The 20,000-nt window shown below is 48.0% G+C and overlaps 1 protein-coding gene across 10 annotated transcripts in view; it reads left to right on the top strand.

The window, feature by feature from the left end:
* LOC126578990 (kinase D-interacting substrate of 220 kDa) overlaps nt 1-20,000 on the top strand; it is a 30,726-nt gene that overhangs the window by 1,503 nt on the left and 9,223 nt on the right. For 3 of the 10 annotated variants that reach the window (XR_007608416.1, XM_050242174.1, XM_050242172.1), the window contains exons 1-2: nt 8,290-8,874; nt 19,895-20,000. The exon at nt 19,895-20,000 is cut by the window's right edge and continues 26 nt beyond it. Coding sequence is in view for 9 of the 10 variants with exons in the window: in XM_050242174.1 (XP_050098131.1) it covers nt 8,335-8,874; nt 19,895-20,000 (646 nt within the window). In the remaining variant the exon portion in view is untranslated. Of the gene's footprint in view, nt 1-842; nt 1,319-4,291; nt 5,162-8,289; nt 8,875-11,686; nt 12,169-14,100; nt 14,492-19,894 lie in introns of those variants that run through there. The other 7 variants (XM_050242176.1, XM_050242175.1, XM_050242177.1 and 4 more) reach the window with 7 other exon arrangements.

Raw genomic sequence — 20,000 nt, 5'->3', positions numbered from 1 at the left:
TGTTTCGCTTGTTTTTCTTTATTTTCACGATGGGGTTATTGCTTCAAGATTGTTGGTTTTGGTCTTTTCTGCTGCGAGATGGAATGCGATTTAATCCGTGTAGGCCTTTGTTTGCTGTTTGTGAGGCGGGGGAATGCTTCATGCTAATGGGATGATTTGTGGGTAATTAATTGCCCACGTGGCCCACTTGATTGAGCGTTTTTTTTATGGCAGCCGATTAAAGTAGGCCAAGATTCACTTGTAGGTGACAGAATGAGATTAGAGTTTTGAGATAATAAAAAAAGGTTCCTCAAATTATTTCGTCCCATTTAAATTATCTAAAATATGTCTTTAATTGTTGTTTTACCTGACAATTAATTTGCAATTGCACGACTGAGCCAGAGAAGAGCAAGCAAGCAAGCAACTCCCAGGAAAAGGATTGCGATCCACCAAGACATTTGCATGTGCCGGCGCGATCGTACCCGTTGATCGCGTGTGGCGCTCACTAATTCCAGCGCAAGTTTGTGAACTGATAACGCGATGCGAGCGAAACAGGGCCAGCGTACTATACTTTGTCACTCTCGACTAATCTCACTGTATGCCGCGTGCCGTGTGCGCATAGTACCGTGTGATCATCATTAGCAGCAACACCCTCCCGGGGGCCCAGAGGCTGCTGCTGCCGTGACCGATTAATCCTTTACCGAGTGTCGGTGTGCGTGGTCTGTCTGGTGTAAAGAGGGAGAAAGAGAGATAGAGAGAGAGCGTGACCCTAGCAGGAAGAGCGAATTCCGGTGGCTTTCTCGATAAGACACCGCGAGATGATGCACTGCAGTCAGTCGGTCAGTAGTTGCATCGTCCGACCAGACTAACATCATGCCTGACAGTGGCACCCAGTGGTAGCACCGAGTTCCGAGCTGAAGAAATTTTTAACGTGATCTTGCGGGATCGAATCGAAACATTTACGACAGTGTCTTCCACGGGGCCAAAGGGTTTTTGATCTCCCAGTGGAAGGTGTTTGTGGAAATTTATTGTAGTTTTTTTTTATTGTTGAAATTGTGACAAACTTTACCCTAAATACGCACCCCGTTGTGTGTGGTTGTGTGTGAAAAACCTTTGAAACTGCCCCAGAATGGAGCGACGGCCATTCCTGCGGAATCGGGAGCTATCGGAGCTGTCACCCTTGACGCAATCATCGCTGGCCAGAAGCAGCAGCAGCAGCCATACGACCGGACCCGGCAGTGGGGCCGGATTACCGCGAACCCACTCCTATGGCAGCATCCTGCCCTATCTGGGCTTTCTGCGTAACTCGCTCCGTCGATCGACTTCCTCCTCGAACCAGGTATGAGATGGCTCCTCTGAGGCGTTCCGAGCGCGATACTGGGCTCCGTTTTAATCTTTACCATCTTATCAACGCTGGTCGTTGCCGTGGCAGCTCGTGTTTGGTTGGTTGAGATGTCGGTGGGAAAGGTAAACACAACTTGCGTCCCAGCAAAAGTATTCCCATCGGCGGTCAGTGGCATAGGCGTGCTATAGTGCTCTCATGATGTTGTCTTTTTTTTCCTCTCCTCTTTACGGCTTTTAATGCGCATTTGTTTCATGGAAAATGTGACAAATGCGTGCTTGAAAGGGATGTAAATAATGGGCATTTAATAGAAAAAGTGCTTCCCTGGAATGCTTTTGACTCGTCTTACGGTTGTGTTTCTTCAAGAGGTGTGCATCGTGTTCTCGACGGAAACTTTGCACAAGTGTTCGCTATTTACATTCCTAAAGGCGATGGAATACAGACTGAATGTTGCCTTCAGTTTCTTGTACTTGAAAGTGGTTGTCTTACAATGACTAATAAGTCACTAGAGTAAGAGTATTTCGTAAATTTTGAATATTTTCATTGATTGAAAAATATGTTTTTAACAATGAAACATTCTTTACGTTAATAATACACATCATGAGAACACTCAACCTCTCATTCTCAAACCTCTTAAGCGATCAATAACGATTAGCTCATAATTACCTAAAAACACGAACACTTTTTACCCTTACTCTTTTCCAATATTCCTTTGATTATGGCGAAGAAATTCTTTACAAAAAAAAAGGGTGCAATTACATCGATTAACGCGAGCACAATCTTACAGCGCCATAACGCTCGTGTCGATGCAGATTATTTGTTTGTTATTTTATTCTCCCCGCCACCGACCGGCCTATCGACAACGATCGTCCCTGACCCTGACTTACTTTGCGTGCTTCCGACAGCTGCTTGGCAGCTCCCGGTTGTCTTCTTCGCAGCTGAGGCATGCACTACTTACTGGGGGGCGCTATGTCACGATGCTCGGGGCTCTTATCGCGCGCTAAACGGTCCCCGTGGCGTGACACGCGTACACTTAACCTTTCCGACCTTGCCTATAACCCCGTTGCCTATTTTTGGAACGTCCAAACAACAATGTATGTATTGCGGCAATTGCTACATTTTGTCCGATTTGCTTAAGCGGCGAGTGGCTTGAGGAGCGGCTGGGAGAGACCTATTTTCAAGAGTCTTCGATTTCAGGTGCACTATTACTGTGGGATGTCATAATCGTCCATCATCCGTTCGTTCACTTCCTTAATGAGTATTTCCCGTTCCTCCTCGGGACGATTGTCAAGTGTCGGCACATTAACGCCACGAAGCCACCACCAAAGAGGCGCTCCGTTTTGATGAGCCGCACGCCACTTCAACTTCTCTCAATCGACGCACGTGCAGCAATGTTCGAGCCGCCGATCAATCGAAGTGGAAGCGGAGGGAACGTGCCAATGAATTCAATAACGGCGGATGGACCATGCTTTGGCCACGTGCTGCTGCGCGCGGCGGGAGGGATGCTCGCTGATAGCTTTTCGCAATCAATTACGCTGACAATCGTCATAACAGTTTAATAATTTGTCCCAAATGGTGTCGATGGGTGATTGTGGTGCGCCTACGCACTGCCGTCGAAAAGTGTTGGACGTAATTGGATGGTATGGAATGGGAAATCGATTAGAACGCCACACTGGCTAGTAGGTATCGAGCAACCTTGGTAAAGATTGAAATCACCGTGCACATCTAGCAACCATTGCTGGCTTTCATTGCTCTGGCATTGCTTTTGGTTGAAGTAGTTGGAAAAGAAGATAGATTTTTCGTTCACGAGATCCAGCGAAGAATGGTGCAACACCGGTTGAGAAGATACTCGTTTCTATTGTTTGTAGAGGTATGTTGGTTGCTCTACTAAAATCTTAAATAATGTTGTCTGCGCATTAGTATGCCACTGATTGTTCCAATACTTTTAGCCTTGGGTGCTTTATGAGGTTCCACTCCCGATGATGGAGTTATAATGGCTGACGGTGGCTTACTGTATTATTTTTTTAATAGATCACCATTAGGCTACCCCTCCTGGTTCTGGCTTATCAGACAGAGACCGAACGGTGATCTGATATAATGCCACCTTTTTTTTTATTGCCCACCGTTTCGATAGCGTTTACAATTTGATGATTCCATTACGCAAAGTTCCATTGCATGCAGCTTTCGTCTCCGCTTCCGGATACGCAGATTTGTTAGGTCATAGACTTTTAAAGTGTCCAAAAATTCATGAAAAACCTTATTATTGTAATATCTAGAGCTGAAACCCTCAAGTTTCCACTCATCGATTGTGTAGTTGTGTTGATGTCTAACAACCGCTTCGTTATCCAAGAAGTCTTTGCTCCAATATTCCACCGACTCTCTTGCCTTGTCGCTCGTTTCCTCCTAGTCTTGTGGTCACCAGATAAACGCCCGGTTGTAACAGTCGCGGCCGCTCATCATCAGCTGTTGAGACGCGAGTCAAACGCCTAGCTCTTGCTAACGCTCGTCTCTGGCACCGTGTGTATCGCGCCCTGCCGCGCGCATCCCACTGTCCTCCTCATCCACATCGCATCCCAACACGACGCGTGTGGATGCGTTTCGCGCCTCTCGCGCTCTCGTCGCTAGACACACACTGGCACAGACACCCCCAAACGTGTGACCGTTTGTTTGTGGGGAAAGAATTTTTAATCACAGATATATAGCGCCACTTCGCTCGCCCGTCTATTGTCGTCGTCGTCGTCGTGGTTGTCGTCGTTGTTGTCATCGCCGTCGCAAGCGGCGTGCGATACACCTCCACTCGCGGGATAGAGGAACTGCTGTACTAGGGTGCTGCTGGTGGTGGTGGTGGTGGTGGTGGTGGTCAACCCTACACTATCGTCACCCCCTGACGGCCCGACCAGCTGTAGTCGATTCGGTCGCTTTGCTGTTGGTGCCCGGCGATGTCGCGGCTCTCAGTTGACGAACGGGCGCACCAGCGGTCGGTTCTACGTGGCGAAGAGTTCATCTCGCTCTGTTGGTGGTTTTTGGTTCCGAAGGGCACCGGGTAGATACCCGGCACAGACTCTCTAGCGCAGACAGTTTCCGTCAGTTTCTTGTCAGCGATTCAATTCACAAATTAGATTCCACTGACTGTGCTGTGATCGCTCCTCGCGGTTCCTTCATCGAGAAAGACGAGACGAGAAGAGCTTCGGCGAGATCGAAGACGGCGACAAAGAAGAGCTGCTGCAGCGTTTGCGTGTGCAGCACGAAGCAGGCTGCTGCTGTGAAGCAAAACATCCCTATCAACGTGTAAACACAGTGTGTGCGCGGAGCGGCGGCGGTGGTTTTGTGCCGTGGAGCTAGTAGCTGAGTGAGAGGCCATTCGGCGGCAGTATCACCGTCGCGGCCCAGTTTACAACCGTGGTGTTCCCGAGAAGTACGTGTGGCCCACAGAATTCCCCGCGCCCCGACGAATAGTGCTTACTCATGTGCTTTCGCTGCTGTGCTGGTTTGATTGGAATGACATCCCGCGAGATGATGGTGCGCGATTGAAGCTGCTGCCGTTGTTGTTGCTGCTGCTCCACATTGCATTACTCTGTTGGTGGCACAATTTTGTCGTGGCATGCAGTCCTAACCTACTGGTATTGATCGACACGAAATACTACGACCGGCTGTCGTCGACCAAGTCCGTCCTCCTGTCCGCCCGGTGATAGTGATTGATAGCCCGGTGTGGCGTGGCGTTCATTCCATTCCCGGTGGTTAGGAAGCGAGCTCGAGCAGCTCGCTACTCACGGCACAAGCACAATGTTCAAAGGGAAGCATCGATTCCCGGGCCTGCACGAGCATCACCACCATCATCAGGTAAATATAGATCCCGGGCCCGCCCCCAGTATCAATCAATACCGGGCCGCGGAATGCGGATAAACTTTTGAGGGGGTAGGGGGGGGGATACATAGAGAATGGTCCTGTAGTACTCTTCCGTTCGGGGTTGGGGGGGATCGATCGTTTGGTGATCACCTTCGCCGAGAAAAACGGCCCCCCAGGTCCGTCACGTCAGGTTGGAAAACGTGTCTCAATGACGTCGATCACTTCAAATCCTTGTGAGAGTCCTACTAGCCGAGACGAGGGGCGGTTCGGTAGATATCGCGTCGATTGCCGTCGTCGTCCGCGGCACTCTCAAGCATGCGCTCATTAACGCAGGACAGGCGTGATGATGGCGGTGGATCACGAGGCCACCCCTGCTGTTTGCAGATGAGGGATAGGGTGATACGCTCGACGGATCGAGAGATAGATAGAGAGAGTGAAGCGGCGTTATCACCTGCACAGATACGACGGTGACCCTAAACGAGTAAAACCATTCCATTCGATATGGTAACGTCTGTCGCTCGGTTGTCTCGGGATGGGGTAGTGTCTTATCAGTGAGTGTGCGAGACAATGTTTCGCACGCTCCCCGTAGGCCATTTGCACGGCACTGTGAAGGATTTTTCAAGATCAAAGTTGGAGAGTAGAAGGGCAATGATCAGACATCAGTTAGTTTGTGCTGAACGGCCTCGCGATGCCACTCAGGCGATGAAACTTCTGTCGGAACTCCTGTTCTTACAGCAGTAATGCTGTTCCTTATTAAACGAGTTCTCATTCGTCGTAGGGTATTGTGGTGTAGTTCATGGATTTCAAACACTTTGGCAGCTTAAGATAACCTCTTTGTTAGATCTTTGAAGCCATGATCTGTTACGTCTGAGTGTAATGGATTTTAGGAACTTTAAGGAGGTATACGTTAAATGTTTCCAATGTTTTGCACATTTGTAGGACATCACTATACTGTGTTTTGTCCGCGTTCAAAGTCTAGTCTGTCTAGCAAAACAAATAACTTGAAGCAAAGGTCATTAACCGCTGGGAAAAAAGGACTTGGTTCTCGACAACGAACAGTCCAAAGAAATGGCTATTGCATTTCAGGAAGCAAAGTAAAGATGGCCAAACGGTAAATGGATAATATGTAAATTTGAGGTTAACCATGCTCATAAAATAAAGAACTATTCGATTCACTAATGAACTCCACTACGGCATCCGTTGTGTTCGGCGCGGCAATTAGTGGGCAACGGTTACACCGTGAGTGGGATGTCCTTTGCCTTGTTGTAGCACCGCTGTACAAACGAGATGGGTGCAACGTCCCCCCCCTTCTAAGCCCCTTGCGCAGTCTAACTTTTAATTGAATTCTAGCCTGGATTTACCTTATACTGTACCGCTCAATGCCTGCCAAGACCTTCAGCGACAGTGCACTGACCGACGACCATGGACATCGACCAGGCCATTTTATTCATACCCATCACGTTGACTACCTTCATTTACGAGAGTGTCTGATGGCAATTGTCATCAACTGTTACATCATAAACTTCTTCTACAAAATGCCATCCGTTTAGTGCATTTTCATCTACCGCAAAATCATCCATCATTAGCCAATATCAGTCATGATTTCTATCGAAACGTTCCGTTAAAAAAAAAACATAACGAACATTGATGGAAATTGTGTCCGTATGCGTGTGCGTATGTATGTATATTTGTACCGAGAAGATGGTGTGCAGACATTCACCGCGATGCCAGATCAGATCCTCTCTTGATGGCTGCTAGTACTGCATGTGCGTGTTTGCGACTCCCATGCTCGCCCAATCACAAAGCACGTTCCACATGTGGTCTATGTTCTCGATGTCTACTCACGCGGCGTTCTGGTGCGACCGAGGTGCAGCAGACCGAGGTCTGCTGCTAAACCTGCCGTAGAAATGACCTTTCTCGGTGCATCTTCTCCTCCGGCTTGTTCTCGATTCGGTAACGCTGTGTAGTGTGAATCAAGACTCTCGTAGCGTGCGCACACATTTCCCGATAGCGGGTTACGATAACACGCTTACAGCTTTCGAGCGGTTTCGTTGCGTTAGATCGAAGCGATTTGATTAGATGTTACCGAGCTTCAATAGTATAGCGTTGCAAGTAGCGTTGCCACCTAGTGCTGCCCTAGCATGCATCAGAATAGTATCCAGAATGGCTTTTAATTGAAATTGATTGAATATGGAACCGGGTACTTGGATAGAATAAGCGCTCGATTATGTTGGTGTCCTTTCAATAGCCTTCGCCAGTAGTATTTGTGTACATTCATTAAAAACAAAAACCCTAGGCATTCCATCCACGATGATCGCGCTGTCCTTCGATTTCGAGTTTTGCTCCCAAATGCTATGCACGGCCCGCCCGGTAGTTCCTTCGCTAGGTTTCCGCTATCTAACAGCCCGACAGTTTTGCATTTTCCTTCCCCAATAGCGCGTTCTGGAGAGAGTTTGAATGCAGTTTGGCTTGAAACTAGGATGCCCTTGTTGTGAAAAATTCTTGTTCTTTTCCAGAGAAAGATAGCTATTCCATCGTACAGTTGGCGTCTGTGCCCGTCCGTCCGTCCGTTCGATCCTACCCATGACAACAATAGCAGCGATGTTGACTCAACTGTGCTAACCGTCTTCATTCTTTATCTCTCTCTCTTTCTCTCTTTCTCTCTCCTGTCTCTCTCCCTCTCTCTCTCTCTCTCTCTCTTCTCCCTGGTTTGTTTCAATCAATCAATCTTCTGCATCTTGCGTGTTCCAAATCATTTTTTTTCTCAAAATGTGAAAAGACGAGAACGAAAATCCAAAACACAGACATACATGATCAGGCCACCATAACTCTCTCTCTGTCTCCTCCGACGGTTCAATTGGTTTAGTTTCCCAATCCGATCGCTTCGCTCTGCTCCTCGTCTTGGTTCGATCAAACCTTCCCACAGGTGTCCACAGGTGAAGAACAAGGTCGTCCATCGTCACAGCTAGCGAGCTAAAAACGACCAAACAAAAAGCGTGGCGTGAAACTGCCATGTCCTCCTAGTAAGAAGGAGAGTACGAGAAACGTCGCCTGGTCGCCGCAAAATTTGCATGTTTTTTTACTGTCGTGCCGTCGAGCAGTTACTGCATCCGCCTCAGTTTTGTCTAAAAGGCCATCATTACAAGCATCATTAGCCGCGCAAAAGCATGGACAACGACAGGAGAAGCTATGATCATGTGAGGGCACTGGTGAGCAGCATTCATGGATCGTTTGCGGCCGCTGCGACTCAGCAACTCGAGGAAGCACTCGATCTAACCAACAACAATAGCCCTCTGCTGGCCACGACGCCGAGCTCTCCGGAGCGCCAGCACCAGCAGCAGCAGCATGATGAGCAGTCTTCACGGCCAGTATCGCCAACCGATGGACGGGAGGAACGTGTGGCGGCCGATGGTGCCGCTACCGCTCCCCGGGGCATTACCGAACCCGGTGGTCCAGCGGAGTCGTCGGCCACGAGTTCACCGGTTGCCGTGGCAGCGTCCGTGGCCACGGCCACTGTCAGCAGCAGGAGCAGCACGCCAACACGGCTGCTACACCATCGGCTGCGCATACCTTCGCTGGTCGTAACAAGCTCGCTTTCGCCTTACCATCCGGGCAATCTGCTGGCCGGTGTCGCCAGTACCGCCGATTCGGACCATCCGCAACACCGGCGGTTCAGTTTTGCGATCATGAGACGTCATTCCAATACGGTATCTACCCCCCCACCCGTTGTGTGTGTTACACCCCACGACACCCGCTCGTGCGCCCGCTCGCTATAACAAACCATTTCGCCTGCCATTTACCTTGTGCAACTTAGCAAAGCAACCACCTCCACCACCACCATCACTACCACTCGTTCTCGGTTTTGAACATCATCCTGGCATCCTGGCATCCTCACATACTACTGTCCCTTTCCCTCGTTCCTCACCATTGGCCGTGTTTTTGCCATTAACCTTTCTCCACGTTTTGATTGTTTTGGATTCCTCTTAGCTAACTGATGCTGCTGTTGCTGCCGCTAGAACATTATCTATCCAGCTCGCTCCATTTTCTAGTTCTCTCTATCTCATTCCCTTGCTCTCTCTTTCTCTCTCTTTCTCTCTCTCCCTCTCTCTCTCTCTCTCTCTCTCTCTCTCTGTCTTGCTCTTTGTTCTCTTCGCTGACTTTTTGCCTCGCTCGACCACTTCTTGATCGCATCTTTGATCTCCCCATGTTCCTGGTAGCTGTGGATCTTCTTGTAGTATTCAAACCGTTTTCCCGTTTCACTCCTATCTTTCAACATGTTATTATCATACCCGCAAGTTTTCATTTTGTTTTGTATTGGTTGTTCGTTCCTTTTAGAAGATACCATTGATGTGTTCTTGTTATCGTTTTGGTTTAACCGTTGTTTATAGTAACTCGAGAGTTTTACGTTCTTTTGTCGATTCGTCAACAGATGTTTTGAAGCGTTCGTAACTACGTAGAATTCATTTGTTTGCACTAATTCAATTAAAATTCTCCTATTTAAAATCTAAACATTCGTAAACCTTGTTCATCTTTTCTTATCATATTAGTAAGTTACTAAAATGTTTAAATCTTATTGCTTTTCAGAATGTTGGTTACACCTAATCTTGATGTAACACACAGTGTATGTCATGTAATTTGGTGTATGTTGTGTAGAGATAACAGGTTTTTTTTTTACCTTGATCAGTCAGAATGCATCCGACAAATAATGTTCCCCATTTTGCTACAATGTCGCCAAAGCAATCAACATTTCAGTAACCTGACCGAATGATTCACACAAAGCACAGGTGTATTGCCAAGGATCGTTTACACTTACCCTGTGGGCGCAGACAAACATTGTTCTAATGGTTTTACACGGTACATCTGGCCTGCGAGCCATTAGTATCAACTCATGTCGCAGCGTTGGCATCGTTCCAACTGTCGTGAATCTCTTATACACAAACCAAGGAGTTATGCGAGGGGGAAGGCCGGCATAATGACAAATTACTTTGGATGAAAACAAATCGTTTGCCATCGTTAACAGTTGGCCGCAGCCGGGCCTCCGTTCGGATTTCAGTTTTGATCTTTCTGGGCACTCCGCACACAACGACTACGTCACACTTAAAGACGATCCTCCTTACGCCTTTGTCGGCCAATTAACAATTTAGGCTATTTTCGTATTCACACGGGAACACATGATAGCTTTGGGAGGTCGATGGAGTGACGTGCTTGTCCGCTGGCACCCTTTAATATATGCAACTCACGGTGGATTCGTTTTAGTCACATAGTAGCCAAGTTGGTAACTGCGTATCAATCTGCGTTACCAAGCGCCGCCACGGCCACGTGTGCGATCGGTCGCTGGAAAAAATAACTCGTCACACAATGGGCGACGCTTTTAAAATTGCCATATTCACACGCAGCGCACGCTTTCAATAAGGAACAGATCGATTTGGCGCATGGATTGTACCCTGATCGCCAGGCAATACCACTGCATCTCCCGAATTGACTTTTAAATTCTCAGCTACACGGGGCAACACTTGATCTACAAAACCTGCTTCCCCAGTTCGCAGTTTGATCTGGATCGAGCAGACTGTCTCAAACGCTCAAACGACGTTGCAAATAGTCGCTAATCGGTGCAGCAGCCGCGAAGTGACGTGCTATATAAAGTTGAATTGTTTTATGGGATTTATTTGAATTTAAAATTGTTCTCCGATAACTAGATCCAGCGATCGATATACACCTATACTAACTTGAGCGGAGAGCTTGACAATGAACGCTGGCACAATGTTGGGCTGAGATGGTGTGAACTTTTTGTTTGAACACGTGCTTCGATACAGAGTAGAGCGAAGCTTACAATGATCCAATCCAACGCTCTGGCAATCCAAATAAAAGGAAATCTGAAAAGCAAATCCAGCAGATAGCTTACAGAAAGAGGAATCTTCTCTTTCTAGTGCAGCTCCCAACTGCAGCACAATAAAACCTTGCACATGGGTTTATCCCAGCCACCCAGAGGTCCTGCAGTTGGGCCCATAAAATGAAGTTCTACGGAAAAGTCATTGAACGAACGGCGTGTGACGCGCTGCTGTCTGGTGCTGACCCGTAAATCCGGAGGCACGGCTCGGACGGCACATCTTCGTATCTCGTGTAATGGTCGCTTGTACTTTAAATTGCGCCCTGCTGGTGGTGGTAGTTGGCCGCCATGAGTTGGCGTATGAGTTCAGCTGGATCTAAACGACTGCGCCAACGGGTTCGTCACTTCAAGCTCATCGCCGTGTTTCTTCGTGTGCGAGCGAGTGCGATCAGCTGTTGTGTAGGCCCGGTCGGTGGACCTGTTCCCCGTCGCCGAACGAGCCATTCAGCTAGTGCCGGTTTCTGTCACCCTGATCAGCCACCACACGCCTGATCGGATCGGATCGGATTGGAGCAGTCGTGCAGGCAGGCGCTGGGAGCCTTTCGGACCGGGCACGACCCGTCGTTCGGTTCAGTCGACCGCGAACCATCGAACGCAACTGACTGACTGAAAGAGAAGTGGAGGAGGTCAGCAGGCGTTCGTGTGGCCCAGTGGTTACCCCGCATCCCGCAATACGACAGTTACTGCACCACTCCGGTTTGGTTGTTCCAGTCGTTCTCGTCGTGGTTGTGTGCTTCGAGCGCCTTAGAACCCATTTTGCTCGTCCTCGAACGACGCGATGATGGATCGTGCCGACTTCCGATGGAACGACCGCTGCCATACAACGGAACGGAATGAGAATGCACCGCGTCTCGGTTGCTAGTGGTGTGCCGTTGGTGTGCGAACGTGTGCGGAGACGAGTGTCCCAGCAGCAGCAGCATTTCCGGACAGAGGAAGAGACCACCTGTGGCTGCACCACCGCGTTCGTGTGCCTTAATATCACAAAACGTGTGTGACACTGTGTGATCGGTTCAATTCGGTCTTCCGTGCACCGTCATACCGCCGGCAAAGTGTGTTCAGAGGAAGACGTGAATAGTGCGCCCAGAAAGCTCCCCCCCACACCGTAACAGCATCTGTAAGGGCAGCACCAGTGCAGAGTTTAGGGCGTGCTCCGATCCACCTCGATCCTTTTCGTCGTACAGAGCGTCCTAGTGGCCAGTTACCCTCCTACTCGGTGGTTGTCTCCCTATCCGTCTCGTGCCGGATAAATTGCATTCCAAAATGGCCTCCTTTGGGATAGATCCCTCACAAATTTCGGCCAAAATCTCAATCCAACAGGATTATGTTAATTTATTCCTGGCCTGATCACACCTTTCCGTGTGCTTGTGTTTTGCTAACGGAAACAAAGAGAAGAAAAAAGCGAGCGAAACAGCTTAAGCAGAGCACCTACTTCAGCGCAGCTTGTTGTTATCGTGTTTTGCACAGCATCCGATCGATCTCGATCGATTTGGATGTTTCATGCATTGTTTTGGTTGACATCAGATCGCCTAAGGCCCGCAAATTTTCCAGAAAGCTGGTGCTCGAAATACAAATAATGGGCGAAAAGTTTTAATATAAAAACAACGGAAATAAAACCCAAATCACGGTGGTGATCGCAACTTCCATGTGATCTTCCAATGGACCACAGGAACGGGTTTTGCGGTTATCTTTGTTCGTTAGCAAAAAAAAAGAAGGAAACCCCCCCCCCCCCCTCCCACCCCCATTCCCGCCATGCCACGCCGTGTGAAGCGGGAGATTAAAATAAAATCCCATTCCGTGTTTATAATAAATTTTAAAGAAAATAATAAAAAAAAAAAACAGATAAAGATCGACGAGTTTCGATCGGCTGAAAGTGCGAAACTCGATCCCAGAGCGTGCGCGTTCTCACGATAAATTCTCACCAAGCGAACGACCGTGTGGCGGTGGCATTGGCGCCGAGGAAGAACTAATCGTGTTTTTGGGGAGTTGGCGATTCCATTTTACAGATCACTTTAAATGAAGTGAGAGACACGGTGCTTCTGCTGATAGTTCAGCGATCCCACATCCCCTCGTCTCCGTTGCTCTTTGTGAGCGTCTTTGGCGCAACGTTTTTGAACGTGAAGCAGATCGATCGGGTCGGAAGAACCGGAATCGCTTTCACGCTAAACTATTTCAAGTTTATGAGCTCAGCCGAATTTTTAGGGGGTTTTCCCCGGGCCCACAGTTGTCACCGGTGGTTAACTAGTCAAACTTCCACCTGTTTGGTGGAATTACCAGCCCTCACGAAAACGGACTCTGGATGGACTCTGGCTTTGAAGGAAATCGGAAGGTTCCCCAATGAAGATGATATCGCGGAGCAACAAAACCCGGTGACCAGGATCCAGTTTGAGTGTGTTCCAGCCAAGCCAGTAAGCATGGTCAGCGTTGGCAGCTTCTTCGCGTTCCTCATAAGTAGGACCGATATCCGGTTTGAGATGATGCATTCGAGCACGCGGTCGCGGCGTGGCAGAGGGTTTATAAATCGACCTTGTCTGAGCGATTTTTTTTATGCTTTCGCACAGTGCCAAACCAAAAGTGGGAATTTATGGCCACTTAACGAATTACATTTTCCATCTCGCTGGCACTGGTATGCTGGATGCGATTTAAAGTTTATTGTCCTTTCCCTTGCCTCCTCCCAAAAATACCCACTCCTGTCTTGTTGATGCCTGGTGCGCCCGCTGCACGATACCTGCTACCACCGATAATATAAGGTCACGCGATCATCATCCGATCGCGACCGACCGAGACACCGATAAGTCGCATCCCATAAAGATGCCCAAATGTAAGAAAGCACAAGTGGACGAAGGATAACCAATTAAACAACCAAAAAGTAATCCCTCCCGCGCCTGGATATTAATGGCGTGGATTCCTTGCAAAGAAGTCTCACTCGGCTGCTCGCTCGCTGTACGACGAAAATGGTTTGAGGAAATTGGGCAACCGGAGCAGCGCGCGCTGTCTGCAGAAAACCAGAATGCAATTTCTTAATGCCCCATTTGTGTGTCCTTCTTAGTGTGTCCCAGGCGCGGGTTTTATGTGTTCCACCCCGTTCCGCGCCGTTCTCCATCACTGGTCTCGCCAGATTTCGGGGGAAGACACCGAAAACCGTTCATCGATTATTGCATCGTCGCGCTTAAGCCTCTTCTGCCTTCTGTCCGCTGTGCGAATGTGCGTTACGTTTGTGTGCTTGCCCCGTGTTTGTGGCCGTGCCGTGGCCGTATGCTGAGGAGGTGCTGCTGTTGTCTGTGATACTACCGTACCCCGGTGGTGTGGCTTTTACTGGCCACCCTCCGCCGACACTGAGACGAGACAAGATGAAAGTAATCGGGTGCGATGAGCTGATCCTGAACGTCCAGCGTCTCAAGGCGTATGGGCGGCGGATAACGCGATCTTCGAAAGTGCATGTATGTTAACGTTGTTTCTTGCCGGATCTTGGCTTGTTGTCGGCCAGTAGGGGTAGGGTGATGGTGCCGTGGATCCGTCACGTGCGGATGGAAGGAAAGGCAATTCGTCATAGTACTTGACAGCTTTTTGGCATTTTTGAACAGCAAACGTAGCATCTCTAAACTTGATTAACTTGGTAGTCGATGAAAGATCGCTTCCATTCCTTACTTTTCCAGTATCCTGCAGGTCTTTGCTTGATTAATACACCAACTATTCAATTTATATACAAATTACATTTTACACTAACTCTACGATCGATTATTATGAACTTTCGCTTCTTATCGCCGATTTCAACGACATCCAAGGGTTGTTCAGCGCAACGATACTCGTGATGGCATTGATAGATATTTACGATCGAATTTTACGCCTTACGCACTGTTGTGGGCGGTGGGGATGGTATTACGCAGAAAGCCTGTTTTTGCATCTAGCACAAACATATTTCACATTTCCATCGATTGGCAAACCATCATTCCAACCAGGTCTTTCATCGCGCTTGGAGATTCCGCCTGGCGCCGGCGTGGGCTTTAATCTGCGCCTTATTCAGATTACGCATCTCCGAAAATGCGTCGTTGTGGATGGTAGAGAGCAGGAGAGAGAAGCAGAGAGACAGAGAGCGAACGATTTGTTTACTTCGCGCCAGACGAGTCGCGCGCCGTCATCCTAGTGTGTGACTCATGCTCCAGGGATCCGGATTGCTCTATCGTGCCCGAGTGTCCGATATTTTCATCGACCTTGAGACCATTCTCTCGGCTGGGTAGCTGGCTGACTTGGAGGTAGTTGCTGAAGTGTCGATAAACATGTTGTGTCCACCACGCGCGATCGTACGACGGTTCAACCCGGTCCACGAACAACCGCATGCATGTCCTGCTGCACTCGGTGTGTCGTGCCGGCCCGTAGTGGCCCCCCCCACCGCCAAGCGACACATAGAGGCGTGTCAGAGTGCAAGTAGTAGCCCACCAACGCATGTTCCCAGGCGCATGCAACTGGCTGCCTGCCCGGTTGCACTACAGCTTTGCAGCTACCTAATCCGACGCCGCCTGGACCGGTATTTGTGCATGTGCATTTGCATTTGCTCCGCCGCCGAGGTTCTTCTAGAGCCTGAACAGAGGAGAGGTTGGCTTTTAGACCGGAGATCACGGCTGTGTCCATCCAGGTCCGTGTTAGTTCCTAAAGACCAGTGTCCATTGGTCTCGCCGAGCTGCTCGCTGCTGGAGTGTACTATCCGGCGAAAGAGTGATATAGAACGCACTGGACGCGGTGGGCGCGATTTGATTAACTCTAAGGGACCAATTTAAAAGTATAATCACTGTTGATAAAAAAGGAACCGCAGCAGCGCAGTAGTAGTGCCTTGTTCAGAGAAGCCGATGGAGAAGGGGGGGGGGGGGGACAGAACCACAACTTGAACCCAACGCCCGAGGCTTTGACGGCTGTTTTTCTAGCTGTAGATTCTATTCTCATTCTCGCGTGTTCTCTTGCCATCCCTCTGTCTCTCTCTCCTTTCATGAATGCAGGTTCTGTGTAGCAACGGAGGGGTTTACACGGCGGTGCAGCAGTCGTGATCCATTCCGGGGGCTTCATGATTGATATCTGGCACCGTTTAGCCTGACCTGATCACGGGTGGGCATGAGAGATTCGCGGGAAGTAGTTTTCTATTATTACCAATGTGGACAGCTTAAATGGAGCTCTCTCGGTCGCCAGGGCCACACGGGTTTGTTTGGAGGAAGTCTGGAGATAATGGTCCAAATATCTTTTGTAAATTTATTGATTTTTTCCTTCGTAAAAGATGAAAGCTGTAGGATTATTTTATCTACAGGGTTACTGATATGAAGTGCTACCAAATTCACAGTGCTGTATCTTTCAAACCGCTCGTAATATCGACGCCAAAATTGTTTTAGTTATAGTTTAATATATTGTTTACAAGCTACCAAAAGCACTTGCGTCTATATTTTGTAGATTTTTTTTATCGTGATGTAATTCAAACATAATAGCTGTGATGGCGTTTATTTGACTGGAAAATCACAACCTTCAGCTATAATTCGTGAGCTCAGTCACCTTAAAATGAACGAAATGTTTGTGTATCGCTCCATAAATCGATACAACGGTACTGATAGCATTATAAAACGCTATGGAAGTGGACCAAAACAAACCGAACATCGCCAGAAATGATTCGGAAAGTGAAGGCCAGAATTCAACGAAATCCGCGTCGCAGTCCATAAAAAACTCGCAAAAGATATGAAAATTTCGCTCGATCCTATGCAACCCATAATGAAAAATGATCTCAAGGTTGAGCCTTACAACTTCTCAAAAGCACACAATCTTACACCGCAGCAAAATAAAGTTCAGTGCGAACGAGCAAAGGAGTTGTTACGCTTGCACGAACGTGGTAAATTTTCACACATTGTGTTCTCCGATGAGAAAAATTTTCAAATTAATCTATCCATAACCTTTAAAAACGATCGTGATTACTTGATCGATGGTTCATACTTGAATTTGAGCCTAAGTACGGCTACTCGTAGCAATTTCCCATCGCAATTATTGGCTTGGACCGCTGATGGGCGCTCTTCAACTGTTTTCATCGATCCTGGAGTCAAATAAAAAGCGACATGTTATCGATAATATGTTTCAGAAGGTGCTTTAGAACCGTGGACACGTAATCATTTCGGTCACAGACCATGAACGTTCCTACAAGACTCGGAATCGTCTCATAAAGCTCGTGCGAACCAAAAATGGCTAAAAATCATGTTCCACACTTCATTTAGTCCACACATTTGGATTTTGATGTCGCCAGACGCAAATCCGATGGACCATTCCGTCTGGTCCAAGTTAGAGAGCAAGGTGAGGACTAAAAAATAAGCCAGTATGGATGCGATAATGAAATCGATTGTACGAGAACGAGCCAAAATACCGCAAGATCACATTCGTGCAGCATCAATTTTTTTTCAGACCGTTAGAAGGCTATAGTCGAGCCAAATGTGACAAAACTGAGCTATAGCGAAAAGTTTCTGAAAATTAGATTATTTTAAAACAATTTTGCCTTTGAAATCAATACAAAATCATTTCAAACAAAAAAGTTATAGTGAATAGGTTTTGAATAGGTAACCCTTCATGTCAGTAACCCTGTATTTACTGGGTACTACCAAGAGTCGAACTAACGCCTTCTGGATCGACTACTAATGTCACTTACCGATTGATCCCCCTTTGCTTTGTTAGGTTTGATTTAACATTTCAATGTCACATTTTCTGTTGTAAAAACATAATTCCATAAACTAATTGAATCTTTCACAATGTAACATTCCACAACGTTGCTAACGAGATCTGCTTACAGTTGAATTATCCAATAAAACCCCTACCTAATAACCTTCAATAAGCTGTCCGTGCCCCATCAATGAAGCCCCATTTTCTATACCTCACTAAACATACACTACCTCGCAGCTCACAACAGTGTAAAACTCTCTCATGACCCCAATCAGAAGAGGTAGTTAAATGAAGATGGCACGCGATAATCATCGAGCCGATGTTGTTGATGACAAAATTGCTAAATTATCCATTTATAAAAAAGATAGAATTATAGCCCGTCCACCACCAGCGCTCGACGGCGGGAGGGGCAGAGTGATCCGGCCGGTTGTCTGCTACTGGACAGTGCGCAGCAGCCACTGCTGACGGTCACTGCTCAATGTAAGCACGGTCATTTCGATCGCAAAACCGGAACCCCAGGCCCCGGTACGTGGGGAGAGATGCTAGGCGCTTGCAGCGGTTCCCGTGTGGCCGTGGCTTCCGAGCGTGGTGTTCCTTTCTTTCGAGCCTTTCACACTAATGATGTCATCGCCTGCCTGCCTGCCTGCCTGCCTGTATCGGAATCTCGTCGATGGAGTTCAATCGAGCAAACCCCCTCCCTCCCCGTCTGCCCATTTGTGGCCCTATCCTTACGGGCTGCAACCGGTGCACTGGTAGGATAGGTAATGCTTGTGCTAGCGACATTGCTGCGCAAATACCCGCGATTGGCCTCCTTGTTTCGCAGGGGAGAGCGGCAGAAGCGGAACCAGATACTCTATTACCCACGGTACCACGGTTCGTGTGAGCTGAAGGTCGCTTTAGGTTGCCCCTTAGTTATGCGAAGCCACCATGCGCGGTTAGCAGACCAGACCAACCAGTCCAGGGACCATCCTCTAATGGGGTGGGAAAATCAGCCAATTAGAAAACTGCAAACCGGGCGCGTTGTTACGCGCAGGGTGTGCACACACTCCAGTTGACTCATCGGAGGACTCGAAAAAAGGGGTTCGGTGTCGGTCGGTCGGTCGGCTCTAAATACTAAATACCGGTGTTCCGAAAGGTGGTGACTCAACCGTATCGCAGCTCCATTGCCCGATAAGGAAATTGCAAGTTCTTCAGCTAAACTCGAGCAGACCATTTGTGTTTGGTGCATGCTTGCTTGCACCTTCGTGCGCGCTGTTTTCCGCCAGCTGAGTGTCTCCCATTCGAAACCGATGTGTCTTTGAGAGGTCCACGGGTGGTGGAACTATTTGCTCAGCAGTGTTTGCTCGTAGGATTTGTCAATGGCAATGGGTAAAGGCGCTAATGCCCTAGAAATGGTGCCGAGTTTAGGTTGCGTTCAATCATTTGGAAAAAGATGTCAAGGGAAAAAATTCACCCAAATTCTTGTTGTTGATGTAAAAAGGACTCATGTGCATGTTATGTGATGTTTGATGTTATGTGTTTTGTTTCCTTGTATCATCGTGCTCTACGGTGTATCATCGTAGTGATTGCAATCATCCATACAACCATTTAAGTAAAGTTAATCGATGTAATACTGTTTGTACTACATGTTGTTGCTTTTCCAACAATTAATCTTGTGTATTCGTGTTTGTGATTCGCGCGCAGAGCCTTTTTGTGATTCTTCCAATTTTATAACTCAACTCTTTAATATTTAATACTACATTTGGTTTGATTAGGAGTTGTCAAACCAACGATAACCCTTTTAATTGCTTCTCTCGATGTTCTATCCGTTTTTTTCCCTACATACTTCATGTGAGCGCGTTATTGCTGGCTTCTTACTCCTGCTGGTGTGTGCTACGAATGCCCCCCTGGCCATGCTAGTATGTAGCAGCTCCCTTTGCTCTCATTCACGAGAAACTACTGCAAAAAGGGGACTCTCAACACGATTTGATTGTATAGACGTTTCTTTCTGCATTTTCGTTTTAATTCTAAATAGAAACTAGATGTTTTCCCTTTCAACTTTGTGGTGCAATTAACCTGATCGGTGATCGATACCGGTACACTCACAGCCAGTCACACGTTCTAATGATCATTCTGTTCTCTATTCCGTTTTCCTTTTCGATCTCTCGCGCCTCGCTCGAATCGCACAGGCACTGAATCGGTGCGACTCGATGGGATCCATAGGTCACCGGACGCTGCTGCAGTTCCTGGAGACAGATGATCTGGCTGGAATGAAAACATTCCTCGGGACCCGCC

This window comes from Anopheles aquasalis, chromosome 3, assembly GCF_943734665.1.
Source record: "Anopheles aquasalis chromosome 3, idAnoAquaMG_Q_19, whole genome shotgun sequence".
Classification (NCBI taxonomy): domain Eukaryota; kingdom Metazoa; phylum Arthropoda; class Insecta; order Diptera; family Culicidae; genus Anopheles; species Anopheles aquasalis.
The sequence above is the reverse complement of the archived record's forward strand: the minus strand, read 5'-3'. Positions and strand labels throughout refer to the sequence as shown.